The sequence below is a fragment of the Micromesistius poutassou genome, assembly GCF_964030765.1.
Source record: "Micromesistius poutassou genome assembly, chromosome: 8".
NCBI classification, from domain to species: Eukaryota; Metazoa; Chordata; class Actinopteri; order Gadiformes; family Gadidae; genus Micromesistius; species Micromesistius poutassou.
Window position 1 is genome coordinate 3,897,332 of NC_140278.1, and position 18,179 is coordinate 3,915,510.

The 18,179-nt window shown below is 47.7% G+C and overlaps 2 protein-coding genes and 1 long non-coding RNA gene across 7 annotated transcripts in view; 1 reads left to right on the plus strand and 2 right to left on the minus strand.

Moving 5' to 3' along the window:
• Positions 1 to 201: 201 nt before the first annotated feature.
• Positions 202 to 3,396, minus strand: LOC311351300. Of its 2 annotated transcripts, none has more exons than XR_014636727.1 (3): positions 3,258 to 3,396; positions 2,088 to 2,209; positions 202 to 538 (listed from the first exon to the last, which is right to left on the minus strand). It is a non-coding gene; the product is annotated as an uncharacterized lncRNA (long non-coding RNA). The 2 variants fall into 2 exon arrangements; XR_014636728.1 differs by having other exon boundaries at positions 2,081 to 2,209.
• Positions 3,397 to 3,472: 76 nt separating this feature from the next.
• Positions 3,473 to 13,086, plus strand: LOC311352037 (protein lifeguard 1). 3 transcript variants are annotated; one of them, XM_084472215.1, is made up of 11 exons: positions 3,473 to 3,594; positions 4,402 to 4,535; positions 5,877 to 6,066; positions 6,987 to 7,065; positions 7,443 to 7,496; positions 7,946 to 8,036; positions 8,542 to 8,579; positions 9,047 to 9,134; positions 9,549 to 9,638; positions 10,138 to 10,185; positions 10,998 to 13,086. In XM_084472215.1, the coding sequence occupies exons 2-11, from the start codon at positions 4,440 to 4,442 to the stop codon at positions 11,148 to 11,150; spliced, it is 927 nt and encodes a 308-aa protein (XP_084328341.1). In that variant the 5' UTR covers positions 3,473 to 3,594; positions 4,402 to 4,439; the 3' UTR covers positions 11,151 to 13,086. The 3 variants fall into 3 exon arrangements, with proteins under 3 accessions (XP_084328341.1, XP_084328342.1, XP_084328343.1); XM_084472216.1 differs by having other exon boundaries at positions 3,509 to 3,594; positions 4,424 to 4,535; XM_084472217.1 differs by lacking the exon at positions 3,473 to 3,594 and adding an exon at positions 3,757 to 3,821.
• A 194-nt stretch (positions 13,087 to 13,280) lies between these two features.
• The window catches only part of LOC311351591 (ankyrin repeat and IBR domain-containing protein 1-like), a 40,657-nt gene continuing 35,758 nt past the window's right edge, over positions 13,281 to 18,179 (minus strand). Inside the window, exons 19-20 of one of the 2 annotated variants that reach the window (XM_084471765.1) lie at positions 17,629 to 17,666; positions 13,281 to 15,763 (exon numbers count right to left, since the gene is read on the minus strand). In XM_084471765.1, the coding sequence (XP_084327891.1) occupies positions 14,714 to 15,763; positions 17,629 to 17,666 (1,088 nt within the window). In that variant the 3' untranslated portion in view covers positions 13,281 to 14,713. Of the gene's footprint in view, positions 15,764 to 17,628; positions 17,670 to 18,179 lie in introns of both variants that reach the window. The other variant, XM_084471764.1, reaches the window with a different exon arrangement.

Here is an 18,179-nt window from a genome sequence, read left to right on the forward strand (position 1 = left end):
TTGGACCCACGAATACCATCCGGGAGGGGACTTAAAAGAAACTCGCCGCCGTCTGATTGCTGATTGCCTCTGCTCCGGGGCGCCTGAGTGCCACCCCTATAGAACCCATCGAGGTAGGTGTGTGTGTGTGTGTGTGTGTGTGTGTGTGTGTGTGTGTGTGTGTGTGTGTGTGTGTGTGTGTGTGTGTGTGTGTGTGGAGGTGGACGGTAGGTTCCGGGGGTGGGTTTGCGAGTGCTGTCGACAAAACCCAGATCAGCATGTCGTGCTATGCAGTCGGGACAGAAAGGGGTGTGCTGTTGACCTCTCCTCCTCAGCCACGGCATGCAGCACACACTTCCCTCGGCTCAGCGCTCTCGTCGTCGTCGTCGTCGTCGTCATCATCATCGTCGTCTTCATCAAAACCAGCAGAGCTGTCAGAACGGCGGCCCCCAGTGTGTGTGTGTGTGTGTGTGTGGTCGGTGATGGGTTCCGGGTGGAGGCTGGGGATTGGGCGACGGGACGGAGGAGGAAATGTCAGCCGGGCGCGGAGGACACAGACCTGCGGACAGATGGGATTAAGATATGATAGTGCCACGTAAGGGGAATCGGCATCGATCCAGCCCCGTGCTTTTTGTGTGCGTCGGGACAGAGTGGCGCTGACCCTATCTGGACGAGCAGCGAGGGGGGGGGGGTCTAATAAAGCACCATCACGGGGAAGAGTTGCAGGACACGGAGGACGGACAACCCTACGTCTGCACAAAGGGGGAGATACTGAGGTTAGAGAGGAACAGGGGGCGAGTGGAGTGGCGCACAGAACACAATGTGCTGTTGGTCCATAGATGGGCATCGCTGTGGATGGTATTCTGCTGGTACGTAGATCTTCTACATAGACAGGACGCTGGGGGGGAGGGATGACCTAGGGGCCACGCAGGAGGAACCACGGCCGTGAGGTTGAATTTAGTACGCAAATATTAATATTAGTCACAACTTAACATTCATTACATTCCTTCTTACATTCAGGGCGTTTAGCAGCCGCTTTTATCCAAAGCTACGACAGCCGGCTCGCCGGGAGTAGGAAGGGGGAGGTGTCTTGCTCGCACCTCGACACTCTAGGATGAGAAAGGGATCGCACTAGCAACCTTCCGTTTACAATTCAACCCACCGTCCCTCCTGAGCTGAGCTGACCTCTGTCATACAACTTACAACTGATGGTCTCATACAGAACAGCAGCCAAGTCAACCGAAGGTTCAAACAAAGTCATTTAAAGGTAAGGTGAAGAGGTCAGGTGTGACGAGTGAAAGGCTTATAGGGTTATAGCAGAGCCATACATGATGAGAGAACAGGCTCACCACGAGTTGTGAGTTTGTTAACCACTGCCGAGTCACGCCATTTATCGTTTTTCTTCTGCGGTCTAATTCCAGCTGAGCGGAAACGACAGTAGCAACACTAATGTGCTCGGTGCTCATGTCTTTTATGTCTGCGTGCCTCGTCAAGTCTGTCTGTCTGCCTGTCAGTCTCTCTGTCCGCCTGTCTGTCACTGCCATGGAGATATCTACTAAATGGCAGGCAGTGGACTCTGAAAGCCATGTGTTTTCTTATTTGGACAGCTCAGAACTGATAGGACCGCTGTTAGCTTTGTATGGTGCTCCGCCGCAGTGACTGGAGCGTCAACACAGGATGGGTTTAAACAGCCTGCTCCAATCTGACATGGGTTGTGTACGTGAGCAATTCAAAGTTCATTTCATATTTCCCTAAATAGGGGAGAACCCCTACTACTGGACTAGTTGGACTAGTGTTCACTGGTGGTGGTCACCATGGAGATCTGGATTCAGAGTCAACAAAGCCTGCTTTTATTTCTTCTTCTTCTGCTTCTGCTACTTCTTCTTCTGCTTTTATTCCCATCCCTGTCAATGGCTTCCCCAATCACTTTGGTGTTTGTGTGTGTGTGTGTGTGTGTGTGTGTGTGTGTGTGTGTGTGTGTGTGTGTGTGTGTGCCTGTGTGTGCCTGTGTGTGTGTGTGTGTGTGTGTGTGTGTGTGTGTGTGTGTGTGTGTGTGTGTGTGTGTCCCATCCAATACATTTGCAAATGAAGAAAAGACTACCTGTCACCTGATTCCATTTTTTTGGACCCAGCAGCAAAAATTAATCTGCTGTCAGTCCATACCACTCTCTGGAGAATCCCGTAGTGCCAGAGACCAGTGCCAGAGTGGGTGAAAGGGGGATGTGGTGGGCTGTTTAAAAAAAAAAGAAAGAAAGTATAATCGGAGCAATTAGGGATGAGCACAGGAGACTAGTGCCCCCTAGTGGTGGCCGCGCCGCACCTCACGCAGTAGCCGAAACGAAAAGGCGTTAAAAAACAACAACATGGCAATGTAGTGGAAGCCGAGGTACTCGTTTCTTCGCAACTTTATGAAGTCATAAAATAATTCATAAATTATTAGCATGTGAATAATTCAGGGTATAGCCTGCGTTCCTCTGGGCTTCATGAAAGTGAAATGAGTCGTGTATAAGTACTCCCTCGTTTTCCCCATATCCCTGTTTGTTTTTTTCGCTGGAGAACAAGACAGTGTGTCTTGTTTCACAAAAGCGTAGAGACGCTGGAATGCCATCTAGAAGTCACCTCACAAGTCTGGGTTGCTATAGGCTACTGTCACATCCTCACCATGGTAGCCAAAGAGAGGTGTTAAAAGACCCCGACCTAAACAAATAAATGACTAAATATATGCTTCTGTTAATGGCTTCTCGATATGAAGCCATAGGTGTAAAATAACGTTGTTTATATATTTATATATATATATATATATATATATATATATATATATATATATATATATATATATATATGAGTTAAGCTTAATTATATTAACACAAGAAACAAGATGGACACCATTAGTCCACACATCAGAATCCTAGACCTTCCGTCTTCATTCTCAGTATTTGCCAACCGGACATGACTCATGCCAGATCATTATTTTATTACCGGTTACGTAAATTAATGAGGAATCAGTCCGTTTAGCGGACTGGGTGATGAAGGGTCCTACGTGGCCAGAGCTCCATGAATGATTAACCGTGGTAATAAATGACGCCATGGAACCACACCATTACGGCCCAAATAGCCTCTCTAACTTCCTACCATTTTCTTCCTGTTCTGTTTTGTTTTGTTGGACTACAGAAGCCAATGTTTACCCCTAAAATACATGTGTAAAGAAAATGTGTGGATTTGTAGCTAAAAGAATAAAAATAGAGAAAGAAAATAGAAAACCCCACCAGAATCCTCACGTTTAAGATGGAGTGGGAGGGGGACACTTTGCTCTGACACAACGCCGTCTTGCTCCATTTAGTTTCACGTTAAAAATGTCTTCTTAATACCCCCATTCAGCCTAATGAAGGGTACATCCTCTCTCTTCCCCGAGCAGAAGTCCTGCGTCTGTGGGAGAGGACTGATAGCGAGTAGACTTTGCTCCTGAGGCGACCTCACACACACACACACACACACACACACACACACACACACACACACACACACACACACACACACACACACACAATCACACAATCACAGACACTCTCACACTCCAGGAAGAGGAGCTAGGCTAAATTCTCTGTCAGACCGCAGGTACGTAAGTGACTTTGTGAACACATTATTAACACCCTTTTTATTCATTCATATATCATGTGACAGTTCTGCCTAAAGTGATATTTAAATATGATAAGGATGGGGTATTTTGTAACGGGTAATGGTACTTGTATTGCGTCGTTTCAGGTCCAGTGTGTGAGATACTACAGGCTTGTTTCACAGAAGGTGTATTTCCTCAGGGAAGGCCACTGTGTTAGGAGCAAAAGGTTATTTATCAGATTTATTTATCTCTGTGTGCTTTCTCTGTGGAAAGTGAAGAGCCATTACTGGCTATGTTTCACTCATCTAATGCAAATGCTTGATGTTGGCGAGTTTGTCTGCTTGACTTTGAGTTTGCAGTATATCCGTCCAGAGCTATGGTAAATTGATGGTGGTTTCTTTAGAAATGGGCTGTACAGCCGATCCAGTAATGAGATAAATCATTTTACGTGATACTTCTCCGTAGAATCCATTTTAGTGTATAATAATATATGTTGATGACATCTGCATGTCCTCAGCTCAATGGTGTACTTAAATCATGAGATAAACAATACAATATATATAAAAATATGATGCATCTCCTTTTCTGTGAACCTCAAGCCATGCTGACACTACACTAACTACCAGAGTGTTTCCTTTAGGCCATATCTTCATATCATCCGTCTTATATCTTAATTTACTAATTCGTCAATCCACAGTTAATCAAAGTCATGTCCACAATGCGCGTCACCCCAGGAAGATGCATCTCGTATAATAGGACAGTAAATAATACTGTGGTGTGGCTGTCATCATCTGTATTCATTGTAGCTCGTTTGTTGAGTATCTTCAGTGAGGATTCTGTTGGAATGGAGTCCAAGGACGGAGTTAGAAACGACTATGGATTCAATCCACCACCTTACAACGCAGGCCCCCCCACCACTCCTTACCGAATGGGCTATGAGGTGAGTGAATTCTGACCTGGCCCTCCTACTATGTTATGGCAGAACTTCTCAGGGGGAGACGTCACAGAGCCTGGGCAGGAAACCGACAAGAAAGAAACTCTCCCGAAGAGAAACTCATTCGATGGAGTGGATGAGGCTTGCACACATGGATTTCAATTGGTAGTGTATAAAGTGTATAGAGTCTATGCTTAGTTCATTTACAGATACTGTTTCACAGTTTAGGCCCGTTAATGATTTCCAAATTTGTATCCGATGTTAATAGTCAACTTCGCACTACCAGATTCTTTCCTCCAGCAGCATTGAGCCGATTGGTTGAAACAAAGTGAAATGCCTTGTTAAGATGATCTGAGCTGGTTTGCTTTCAGAATTCAGAATATTAATTTAAATCTCATTTCTAAGACCAGTGATTATGTATCTGAGAAGTCCCTGCTTTAACAAAGTCAAATACTGAAATGGTCAAAATAGAAATGCTTACAAACTGAGATTTATTTAGTTTGATATTGGTAACTGGTGATTAGTTTCATTCCAATTTGAAATCAGCTTTAGGGAAATTCAGAGCAATCCCGGGGTCGTAACCAGTTCCATCGCCTGTGTTGTTTGTCTGAACACGTTCGGAATGCTGGCAAATTACTTTATGCTCTCTCTAGGATTGCTTCCATTTATTTCCTTCGATCACAAACATACGTTACCACGACTCCCAATAAACCTGTAGATCCTATATGTTCAATTCCAGACCATAATCACTCCAGGGATGCTGATAAAATCAATAGAGCGAGAGAGAGAGAGAGAGAGAGAGAGAGAGAGATATTTAGCATGAGGGTGAGAGAGAGAGAGGGACATTGAGCGTGAGGGTGAGAGAGAGAGAGGGAGATTGAGCGTGAGGGTGAGAGTGAGCGAGAGAGGCTGGTTTGTAGTAGGGTACAAATGTCAACTAGCATTGGTGTGTGTAGGCCTACATGACCTAATGGCTGTGTTAGATAAGTTGATTGCGTAATGACAAAAACAAAAACCATGAGTCAACGTGCTATTAGTACAAAAAAAAAGCATACATGTATATCAACTCTCAAATTGGAATATATTAATTAAGAAAAAAACGAATATACTGTATATATTATATAGATATAAAACTATATATTATATTTGTCTGGTATGCATACGTTCACTGAACTTGAGACTGAACACGAGAACAGCTTCCGCGCAGAGCCTCATATATCCCGTACATTAACTCTGTTCCTATGGTCTTCCCCACATCCTCCGGCCAGCGTGGGGTCCGACCGGGGCCCCCTTACCCTAACCTCACACACGCCCTCACACAACTCTGCTCTGCGCGGCGTTTCCCAGGCTCAGTTGGAGAAGTCCAGCATCGCGGCGGTCTACCCCCCGGGGGGCTACGACAACGCGGCGTACCCCCAGGGCCAGGCGCCGTACGGGGGCACGCACTCCTTGGACAGCCCCCCCCAGTACCGGGTGGAGGAGGAGGGGGAGGAGGAGGAAGAGGAGAACTGCTTCAGCGACGCGGGCCTGAGAAGAGGTGATGGATGAGGGCGGGGGGGGGGGGGGGGGGGGGGGAGTGTATGTGGAGGGGGGGGGGGGGGGGGGGGGGTTACCCGATAGACTGCGGGGGCGGGGGAAGGGAGGGGGAGCTGGAGAGGGGGGGGGGGGGGGGGGGGGTCTCTTAGTATGGGCAGCACGCGTCCCTGAGTGTGTGACTGGACTACAGAAGCCAATGTTTACCCCTTCGTTTGTGTGGCTGTGTTTCCTCGAAATTGATTTGAAATTGAAAATGGTTCCCTGGCTCCTTACCGTCACCACCCCCAACCCCCCCCCCTCCCCTCTCTCATTCTCTGGGACTTTACCCATGAAGCTCATTTCATGAAGGGGGGGGGAAAAGGCTGTGCAATAGGGCTTTCAATACATACCCCAACAGGTTTATGGTAATAAACTGCTGCCCTAAATGGGCCGTGCGTCTCTCTTGCACCCGTTCTGTTTATCCGTTTTTCTCCATCTCTCGTGTGGGTCTCTTCTGTCTGATTCACTCTCCTCCTCACTCTGATGTTATTCTTAGTATTAGTATAGGTAGTAGTATTAATATTATGTTAGTATTATTAGTATTATTATTAGCATTTGTTTTAGTATTATTATTAGTAGTAGTAGTATTTTTATTATTATTATTATTATTATTAGTAGTAGTAGTAGTAGTAGTAATTTAGTATTATTATTATTCATATACCGATCATTAGTATTATTTATTTATTATTATAAGTATTAACAGTATTATTTGTATTGGTGTTGTGCTGATGATGTCTTATCTGTCAACCTGTCTGCCTGTCTGTCTGCCCTCCTGTCTGTCTGTCTGCCCTCCTGTCTGACTCCTCCTGTCTGTCTGCCCTCCTGTCTGACTCCTCCTGTCTGTCTGCCCTCCTGTCTGACTCCCCGTCTCTCTCTCCCCAGGGTTCATACGGAAGGTGTACCTGACCTTGATGCTTCAGCTCCTGGTTACCGTGGCGATCATCTGCGCTTTCCTCTACTGGTGAGTCATCACCGCCGGAAGCTGAGTGGAGAAGAGGCTCGCCCACTCAGGTGCCCATCAGCGCCTAACCAGCTTTGGATGGGTTTTTTCCGTTAAGTTTTAAGAGACTATTCAACTGATTGCAGCCATTATGGTTTCGAGTCATTTTTATTTGTGTCGTTATTGAAGGCCATCACGGTTTGCCAAGCGCCTCGCTGGTTATTACTCTAATACAGCGGCAGTTGGCTAGGGAGATTCACTCTCGATAATGGCTGTGACGGACTACTGGCCAATCGTAGGATGTCAAATATTTTGTATGAAATCATTGTGCTCGTTTGATATATACATATATATATAAAACCGTTTCAAATGTGTCTCTCCTCATTGTGTTTCCGTAGGGAGGCACTCAAGCAATGGACCTTGTCCACCTACTGGTTCACCTACTGCACCATGTAAGCAGTGCCCGTCCAATCAAGACGTTGGAAACCCCACTCCGCCCTGAGTCAATCAAATCCAATGTACCTCACAGGTTTTATAAAAGTGTACAGGACACATGTATACACTGTGTTTGCCCTCCTATTGATGATGGGGTTTGTGTGTGTGTGCGTGTGTGTGTGTGTGTGTGTGTGTGTGTGTGTGTGTGTGTGTGTGTGTGTGTGTGTGTGTGTGTGTGTGTGTGTGTGTGTGTGTGTGTGTGTGTGGGGGGGGGGGGGGGGGGGGGTCTGTGTGTATGTGTATGTATGCATGTGTGTGTGTGTATGTATGTGTGTGTATGTACATGTGTATTCGTGTGTGTGTGTGTGTGTGTGTGTGTGTGTGTGTGTGTGTGTAAATGTGTATTCATGTGTGTGTGTGTGTGTGTGTTCATGCATGTGTGCGTGTATGTACCTGTGTGTTGAAGGGCGGTGGTTCTAGTAATGATCTTGGCCTTCTCCTGCTGCGGTGGCCTCCGTCGGCGGGTCCCCCTCAACTTCATCGCCCTGGGGCTGTTTGTAAGCATCCTCACCACCTCCAACCCCCCACACGGCGGGGGCTGTTCTGCTGCCCCACCTCACTGGCTCTCGTCTTTGTTGTGTTTGGTTCCTTTATTTTCACTCAACATCGTCACTCTCTCCCTGTTCCCCTCCCTGTCTGTTTCACTCTATTGCTATTTCTAATTTGTTCACATTCTCTCTCCCTCTGTCTGTCTCTGTCTCTCTCTCTCTCTCTCTCGCTCGCTCTCTCTCTCTCGCTCTCACTCTCCGTCTCTCTGTATCTCTCTCTCGCTCTCCGTCTCTCTCTCACTCTCTCTCCATCTCTCTCTCTCGCTCTCCGTCTCTCTCTCTCTCTCCAATATACCTGTGTACCACCCACAGCTAGCTTGTAGTGTGCATACTTCACAGGTTTTATAAAAGTGTACAGGACACATGTATACACTGTGTTTGCCCTCCTATTGATGGTGGTGGTGTGTGTGTGTGTGTGTGTGTGTGTCTCTCTCTCCCTCTCTTTAACTCTCAGACCATTGCAGAGGGTATGATGCTGGGGTCCGTGTCAGTGTAAGTGTCCCAACATGCCGTCATGTTCACAGAGAAAGTAGCTAGGAAATAAAGTGAAATCAACAAATTACTAAACATAACGAAAGAGTTAAACTGAACCCAGTACCAACTCTTTCTTCTGGGGCTACTTCTCCAGCCAGGCTTCGATGAGCCTGGCTGTTTGATGCCTTCCGTCATCAATAATGCATTCCATATTATCATATTAATAGAAGATTGCCATAACTGATGCTTTTAGTGATATCAATTGAACAACGGTGAATGCATAATGCAACGCCTATCCAACGCATGCTCTCCAGTTCAATCACATGAAAGAGACTTGTGGATTCATAAAAATAAATGAAAGAAACATTTATGTTCTCCGGAGAAAAACTGATCTTTTTGTGCTAGTGCTAGCTAGCCGTGGGTAAGTTCATGTGTGTGTGTGTGTGTGTGTGAGTAAAAGTGTGTGTCCTCATCTCGATCAATAGCTTCTATGCAGCGGAAGCAGTTCTCTGGGCCATGGGGGCGACGGCCCTGGTGTCCTTCTTCCTCAGCGTGTTCGCCATGCAGTCCAAGGTAAGGCCCCGCTGCCCCCGCCAATACTAAAGCCAAGGTGAAGGGAAAGTGAAAACGAAAGTGAAACCCGGAGCTGTGCGTTGTGCTTTACAAATTATGTTTGAGTTGCAGTCCGCAAAGTTCTATTCAAAGCATCTGAATATTAGATCTTTGCAAACACAGACTTCAACAGAAAATAATCCAGGTCTTTGATCTGTTGTTTCTTGGTGTTGCTTTGCTTTGTTTTCTTGTGGGGTTACTGCAACGCGTCCCCGATGAGACAGTAAAGCCAGGCAGTGACGAGCACAGCTGCAATGCAGGGGTACTCAAGCACAGCCTTGTGCTGTAGGTTTCAATGTAGACTTCCAATGTTCCAGTAGCTCTTCACAATTAGTCTGAACTTCTTGTCTTTCTCATCTCCTACGTGTTTTCCAGTGGGACTTCACCGCAGGCAGGGGCTGTCTGTGGGCCTTCGGCTGGACCCTGGTGTCTTTCGCATTGCTCTGCGGGATCATGAGATCCCAGGTAGGGGATCAGCTAGGGGCCAGACTTTATTAAATTTCTTTCCGTCAGGATGTATCTATCTGCCCTTGACTGAGCTCTGGGGATGGTTGTTATTAAAAAAATATATACAGCGTGAGCAATACCACAACTATTGTTTAGCAGCTCTTCCGGTGTCATCATCACTCTCTCTCTTGAAGACGTCAAACAAGAGCTTCTGGGAGTATTTTGGCAACCGACATTTAAACTTGCACAGGCAATTAAATAAATTTGAAAAGTTAAAATACTACTTCATAGTCCTCAGCCTCAGACTTATTGAATGGGATTGTTATTGATGAACACATTATTCTAAACTGTATTGAGCGAGAACAGTGTGTAGCACTCAGATGGTTGGCTGATTAGAATCTCAGTGAAAATGGGTCCACTAGAAGAATATTGGTTACCGCCTCAAGGTGCCTTTTTGAATACAACCTGAAATATGCTGTTGTATTGAAGCTGTGTTCTTTTTCCTCTGTCTCCCCAGTACCTCTACATTATGTACGCATGTCTTGGAACCCTGCTCTTCTCAATAGTGAGTACCACTCAAAATACAAAACTAAACGGTGCTCCGAACGATTCAAGTGCATTCTAGAAGATAGATCTTCTCAGAATGCTAGATGTGACAAGCAAACCACAAAAGAGCAGCTTCAAGCCAGGCAAAGAGGTTCAGCCAGAGGTCAGAAGTGTCTGTAGGTGTTAAGAATTGAAGAGGACACTCTCCAACTCGTGTTGTTGCGTCAACTGCGCATCACCCGACGACGGCGGTGGGCTTTCATCATCATCACCCCCCCCCCCCCCCCCCCACGTGCTTTTGGCCTCCACAGAATATGTGGTGACCCAGGCTTGCGTTCTGCTGAACTGCGTGGTGACGACCGCACACAGAGCTCAACAAGCTGTCGAGGGGAAACCACAACTTGTTTGTGGACGGCCAAATGTCAGCCTTCAATCCGTACTTCACCCGCTTCAGGATTTTATTTTTTCTTAAGCTGCGATTAAGTCACACACACACACACACACACACACACTAAAGCGTATTTCCTCCAAAATACATTTACATTAAGGGTATTTAGCAGAAGCTTTTATCCAAAGCGACTTACAATAAGTTAATTTGTCAGAAGAAGAGAAACAACCAATATATCTCTGTAGGTACAGTAAGGTTGTTTACTTGTTACTTACTTACTTGTTTACTACTGTTCATAGAATCAAGCCCCAAGAACTAACTAAGTGTTAGGTTAACCCATTCCCCGTATACACCAGTGAAATCCTTACCTGCGCGGGAATACCGCACCAGTTACCAAGAGATGTCATCCCAAACCCCCGTCTCTTTCTCTCCCTGTCTGCCAGTACTTGGTGGTGGACACCCAGCAGATGGTCGGGGGGAAGAACAGGAAGTACTCGCTCTCACCCGAGGAGTACATTTTTGCCGCCCTCAACTTGTACCTGGACATCGTCACGCTGTTCCTGCTGCTGCTGCAGCTCATTGGCCTGTGCCGCTGAGGGACTCAGTCTGTCTGTCGGGGGTCTGGGTTTGAATGATGTGTTTTTTGGCAAAGGCAAAGGTCGTCCTTCATCGATCTCGCCGTACACAGATTTATTTCCGTTTAATCGCACTTTTGTGTTTAGCGACGAGCAATGCACTGACGCTGGTTTTCACTTCAATGGCACTTTTCCCCCCCGTCTGTTGGTTCTAATGGTATGGCTCCTTGTGTGATTTGATGGTATAGCTTTAATGTGTTCTGCACTCAAGTGTCTTCGTCTTTCTATATCTTAATTCCCTGGAACACTTGGCTAATGGACAGTTGTAAAGCCAAATGAGGATGTGGGCTAAACAATTCTACATGAAGTACACGGTCATCAAGAGGGGAAATGTATATAGCCATTGCGTACCGTTGTTATAATTTGCTGCCTTTTTTGTTATGTTCAAAAGCCGTTATTGGCCTGCTTGCCTGCCAAGCAGCCCTCCCCTTCCTCCACCTGTAGACACTGCGTCCAGGATTTCAACGCAGTGTCCCAATACGATCCCTCCACACTCCAACCCGCCAGAAATGTACTTCAACTGACTGACAGTTCTGATGGACAAGTTGGCCTTTCCACCCAGATATCCCTCTGCTTAATTGCAGATATTTCTGCTTAGTTGGTTGCAAGGCTGCTCTCTGTAGGAACAAAATGTATTCCGCTGGACTGGAGTAGATCGGTTTGACCAAGGCTCATTAGCAGGAAAAAGGATGTCCGCATTAGGGAACAGCTCTTTCCGCTGGAAGACAGCTGAGGGCTCTTGAATTACCATTATGTGTATCAGGGCATTTCAATGAATTTCTAATACAATTGCATAGACGCTAAAGTGACATACCCTTAGTTTAATGCAAATTGAATGAGGACACAAATATTCATCATCTTCATTCGTTCCAATTCCCGAAAAAAAAGACCACCTTCAATAAAACTTAACTCATTTTATTGGCATCAGCACACTTTTTTTTTTTCCTTTCATATAAAGAGGGAATGTATCAAGTATAAACTACGAAAGTGCAAACGGCATCTCAAGGATTAGTTACTTTACAATAGAAAATCTTAATGTGTTACAAAAAGTTTTTGACAGTTTTAAAATCATAATCACCTGAACAATCGGAAGTGCAATACACAAGAAAACACAATCCTGAAGGAGGACTCGTGGCCTTTCACTCTCGCTCACACACACACACACACACACACACACACACACACACACACACACACACACACACACACACACACACACACACACACACACACACTACAGTGGAGAAAAACTAGGAGGGGGACGCAAACACTTTGCGGCCCCACTCATCACCCCCACCACCACCCCCCCCCCGTCGACTAATGACTCACCGCGTCGTAGCGCGGACTTCAAAGACACGTTTCAAAGCGATCAACACACTGCTACGTTCCGGCGGAGGCCCCCCAGAACAAACACTATATTAGCGGGGACTTCATTTCCAGATAACGAACCCTATTTACGCCCCTCGGCTGTGACACATCTACTGTACATGGGAGCACATTACACCGTTTCGACTCGCGAACCGTTTCAACTCGCTGCGCCGCGTTGTTTTTCGTCTCAGACGCACTGCCTGGTCTTTGTCTCGACATAAATTGCCGCTTTGAAGGCTGTTCCTTCATCTTGTGGTGGAAGGGATAGGTAGTCAAGTGACGCAGTGCTCTTGTTTACCGAGTCAACCCTCCAAGTTTACGCATCAAGTCTTTACCTTCACCTCTACTTCCAAAAAAAACAACACCCAGGTCAACCATTTCAGTTCAGCACAAAAAGTAGAGGGGAGACATAAACCAGCGCATAATGTAGACTTCAATATAAACATTATGTATTTCCATAATAAAAAAAACAATGAACTCACCAGGGATCCAATTAAGTATTTTCAAAAGGGCCGTTAAAATACCAAGTCATTTAAAATATATATATATATATATATATATATTTAGTTCATTGCCAAGTGTGAGGGAAGTCAATTTTAAGGTGAACATGACTCTTATTTTATACAGTTTTATACTATATATATATATATATATATATATATATATATATATATATATATATATATATATATATATTATAAATGATGTTTTAATATGGTTTGTGAATACTGCTCAGTAGCACTCTAAAGAAGAGCATCAACAGAGTAATAATAATAATAATAATAATAATAATAATAATAATAATAATAAAAATAGCGTCGATAATATAGGAAGGCACTGTGAAAGATTGCGTCGGAAACAGTTCTTTGAAGGTGAAGGCTCCGGATGTTACTTGGAATTGGCTCAGCTAAAGCTTAAGCCGAGCACCGTGTTGCTGAGAACAAATACAAGCGACTCAGGCCTGATTGGCTAAGTCACAGAGCTTACAGTCACCCACTACATACCGTCTCAGTGGTTTGGTTACAACGGATATCTTCAGCCAATTTAACCGTTGGAGATTGCCGCCGATTCAGAACATACAGTACATTCTTTCATTAACAATAAGCTTGATTGCAATTCCTTTTTGAAGCAGTTTCTTTCAAAAATGGATCTGTACTAAATAATAAGTATACAATTATAATTCCATTGAATGAAACTAGGCGATTTGTGTTCTTAGCAGCTCACTTGTATTTATGGTATAAATTGCGCTATGGATAATATTCATGTATAGTTACTTCAAAGACAACCCCCTTTTACCATCTTAAGAGATGCACTCATGATAATAATAATAATTATAATAATAATAATAATAATATCTGAAAGACAGAATCTACAACCGAGATCCCATTTCAAGATTCTCATTTTGTTGGGTCAACAAAAATGCAAAGAGGCACAACTTGCTTTGAATAATCCACTTGGTGACGACAAACTGTGCTCTTGCTAGTCAGTGTTTGGCACCCATTTACCGGTAGGCTGATAAGGACAGGAGTGAATAGCGTTACACAGACTGTGAGATACCGATTCAAATAACATGGAAAAATCTCTGTGCTCAAATTAAGTTTAAACTCATCCCGACAACTACAGTAAGCTTTTACTCCAGTGGAAAAAAAAAAAAAAAAGGTAACAAAAGATATTCTTACTTCACACTAGCACAGATTCCAGAGACGCGACTCATTTACAAGAGCACTCAATCAACGTGAGATAACACATGGCCTCGCAAATCTATTGGTTCAGTTATTGGTCTTGTTAGTGCTAACCGTAGGGAGAACAGCCTCACCCACCCAGCCAGACAGAACTGAGTAGTGGGCTGCCGTCTCTTGCCATTACAGGAACTGATGGGTCTAGCAGAAGGTGCGTGCAAGCCACTAATTCCACTACAGTCAACCTCTGTGAACTACCGCTAGAACTACCAGTCAGAAGATGGCGACCTGTAACCCGTTCCCCGCTCTTAGTCCCCCACCCCAGGCAACCCGCCAACACCTACTCCACCACGCCTTTCTTTCCCTTCATCTTTTCCACCTGCTTATTTATTCTGGCCTTCTCCACGGAACATAAGATCTCCTCTTCCTCTCGCGCCGTCCTCCTCCTCCTCCTCCTCTCTCCTCCTCCTCTGCGAGTCACACAGTGTGGATCTGCTCCTCCCACTCCGAGGAGGAGCTGCTGGCCAGCGGGTCGGTGACCGAGGAGCACTGCGGCGTGTCCACGTGGCAGGTCCTGTCTCTGCCCGCGTCCGTGACGTTGAACGTCTCCACCGACGACAACGCCGCCGCCGCCTCCAGCCCCTTCAGGTCCAGCTGGGTGGGTCTCTCCACGGCGGGGGCGGCGGCGGGGGCGGTGGCGGGGGTGGTGGCGGCGGCGGCGGTGGCGGTGGCTTCCCTCTCGGAGTGCATCTGTCTCCCGCCGCCACCGCCGCTCTCCTCGCCTTCCCGGAGCTTCGTGTCGTCCGCGAGGGGTGCGGAGGCGGTCCTCTTCACCTCGAGGTACCCTCCCCCTCCCCCTCCTCCGCCTCCTCCTCCTCCGAGCGCGTCTACGTCCGTGTCCGAGGAGGTGGAGGACGCAATGGCCATGCCGTGCGGGTTGATGTCGTGGAACCACGCCATGATGTTACCCAACAGGTTGGCGTTGCCCACCGCCGCCGACCCGGAGGAGGACGGGTCGTGGCTGTCGCAGGTGGTGGCGGTGGTGGTGGAGGAGTCCAGCGTGTCGCTGGACAGGGAGAAGAGGCCCGTGGAGGAGCCTCCACATCCGCCGCCGCCGCCGCCCCCCCGGGAGGCCCCAGGGAAGGGCAGCGAGCCGCTGAAGCGCCGCTGTTGAGGCTGCTGCTGCTGCTGCTGCTGTTGGTGATGGTGGTGGTGGTGGTGGTGGTGCTGGTGCTGGCTGGAGGACACCGCCACGGCCGAGTACTGGCCGGTGCTGATGCTGATGCTGGCCAGCTCCAGCAGCTCCGAGCTGCTGAGGGACGAGCGGGGGAGGACCTGGGGGCCCTGGGCGCTCTGCTCCAGCCTGGAGGGGAGCGACGTGCCGATGGCGCCCAGGGAGGCCTCGTGGGCCGCGGCCGGCTGGTGCTGGTCGGCCGCCCAGCCCCCGGGCACCGCGGAGGAGTCCTGGAGCGACAGCTGGATGGCCAGCAGGATGTTGGGGTCCTCGTCGTCCAAGGAGCCGTGGTCCTGTAGCACGTGACATCAGTGAGCGTAGCGAGACACTCGGAACAACTCAGACAAACACAAGACACGACACTCTAAAAAGCCCCGCGACCGAGTGCTTTGTGAGGACAGTCCTTGAGAAGTGATCCAGCGCGTGTAATTGTGCGCCTTAAACTGTTTTTACAGTCGAAATTGACTAGAGAAGAGGCAAGGTCTTACCATCACTTTCATTAATGAATAAACCGTTGTCCCTACACTGCCAAAAAATATGCTTCTCAACGTGGTTGGACATTTTGTGCGTAAGTGTTCTCTTCTGTAGGCCAGAGGCCGTGCCCAGCGACCACAGTTGACATGTAGTCACACAAGGGCAGCTCAGCGCAGGAACCACAGGAACACAAAGTACTACAGTACTGCAGTACCACAGTACTCAGGGGCGGAGTGGCCGTCGGGACGATCGGGAGTTTTCCCGGTCAGCCACCGAGGTCAGGTGGACCAGCCCACGTTTAACGTGAGCTGCCGAGAGACGTGTGTAAGCCGGGCCTATGCGTTATACATCATTATTCTACTTCAGCGCTCGTCCGCGATCACCCCCCCCGTTAACAATCGCGATCGCTACGCCACTGGGCTGGTGGTGGGCCGGTGGTGGGCCGGGCTGGGCCGGTCAGAATTCTCCCGGTGGCTTTTAGTGCCCCACTCCGCCCCTGACAGTACTACAGTACCGCAGTACCGCAGCGGTAGAGCAGCAGACGATGCGGCTTTTCATTACGCGGTGGCTGCCCCCTCTGCGCAGCGCCGTATATATATATATATATATATATATATATAATGTATGTACGCAGAGATCCCTTTTTGTTATCTGACGAACATCAAAACCGATAAGAGACCGACCGGGGACCCGGCCGAGGAAGACCCACACCCTTGAGACACACTCTTGGTATATATTTTTCCGCTGTGTCACCGGTTTCACGCACTGCGACGCACACTCTCCCCCGCGCTGGCGCCCGGCCAGGAGTGAGCGTAGTTAAGTGGAAGGGGACCCCAGACAGCCATGAGCCTCGAGCCATCGCCAAGACGGAGCGACGGCTCTGCCCCCCCTTTGCCAAAATACTTGTTTTATCGCCGCGGCGAGCGACCTTTGAGACTTCTCTTAACAAAAAAAAAAAGAATATAAAACGCTGCATCCCGTGCTTTCTGTTTGAGGAACCGCCTCACCTTGAAACCCTGTTATGTATGTATATCAACCCCCCCACCCCCCCAGCCTGTTATGTATGTATATCGCCCCCCCCCACCCCCACCCCCACAGTCCCCCAGCCTGTTATGTATGTATATCGCCCCCCCCCACCCCCACAGTCCCCCAGCCTGTTATGTATGTATATCACCCACCCCCACCCCCACAGTCCCCCAGCCTGTTATGTATGTATATCAACCCCCCCACCCCCCCAGCCTGTTATGTATGTATATCGCCCCCCCCCACCCCCACCCCCACAGTCCCCCAGCCTGTTATGTATGTATATCGCCCCACCCCCACAGTCCCCCAGCCTGTTATGTATGTATATCACCCACCCCCACCCCCACAGTCCCCCAGCCTGTTATGTATGTATATCACCCCCCCCACCCCCCCACCCTGTTATGTATGTATATCACCCACCCCCACCCCCACAGTCCCCCAGCCCCAAAAGTGCAGAGGAAGAAAGCCGGAGGTGCACCTTGCCTCTGCCCTCCAAATGGAATAGCAATTACCCACTGAACAATGTTTTGCCTAGTGTACTCTTTCCCAGCCAGCGACTTGAATGTACACCAGGCCTGAATTACATTTGTGATTTATACGGCGACCCAATGTACGCATGGCATGCGGGGGAGGGGGGGGGGGAGGGGTGCGGCCCACTCACCGCCAGCCGACGTCTGTGTCCGGGGCCGTCCGGACCACCTGCTGGGGAGAACAAAGAGAAAGAGAAAGTGAAAGTAAAGCACAGGGTCATAATTACATCGCGGGGGCCAATTGAACAGAGGCAAAAGAAAAGGCCATTGTAACATGACATGTATTACGCGGCCCTTGAACCGATGTCCACATTTGATGAAATTATCATATTATTATCCTCCTCAAATGAGCAGGTAATGGCCGAATGACATAGGCCATTTATCAGCCTGCCCACTCAAGAGGGTTTCAGGTAAAAATGTAAGCCATTATCGCAGCATGAAATGTGACGTGGGGAAGACATGACACGTTTCTTGCCCGACACTGAATAATCTATTAGCATGCATTGGATAATAGACCCTCCATCAGCTGGCTGTAAAGAATAGCCGACGCTGAGTACACAAGTGGTTGCAAACATTGACTCATGTCCAGGGAATGGAATGTGGATCTGACCTCCATTTTGTGACCCCAACAGAGATTTCAAAACAGTTTTTCAAAAGTCATACTACAAAAGTCAAGTCGAAC

Coding starts and splice junctions, on each gene's coding strand:
- LOC311352037 (XM_084472215.1), top strand. CDS start 4,440: ATGGAGTCCAAGGACGGAGTTAGAAACGACTATGGATTCAATCCACCA. Junction 4,536..5,876: donor CTTACCGAATGGGCTATGAG/GTGAGTGAATTC, acceptor GGCGTTTCCCAG/GCTCAGTTGGAGAAGTCCAG. Junction 8,580..9,046: donor ATGCTGGGGTCCGTGTCAGT/GTAAGTGTCCCA, acceptor CTCGATCAATAG/CTTCTATGCAGCGGAAGCAG.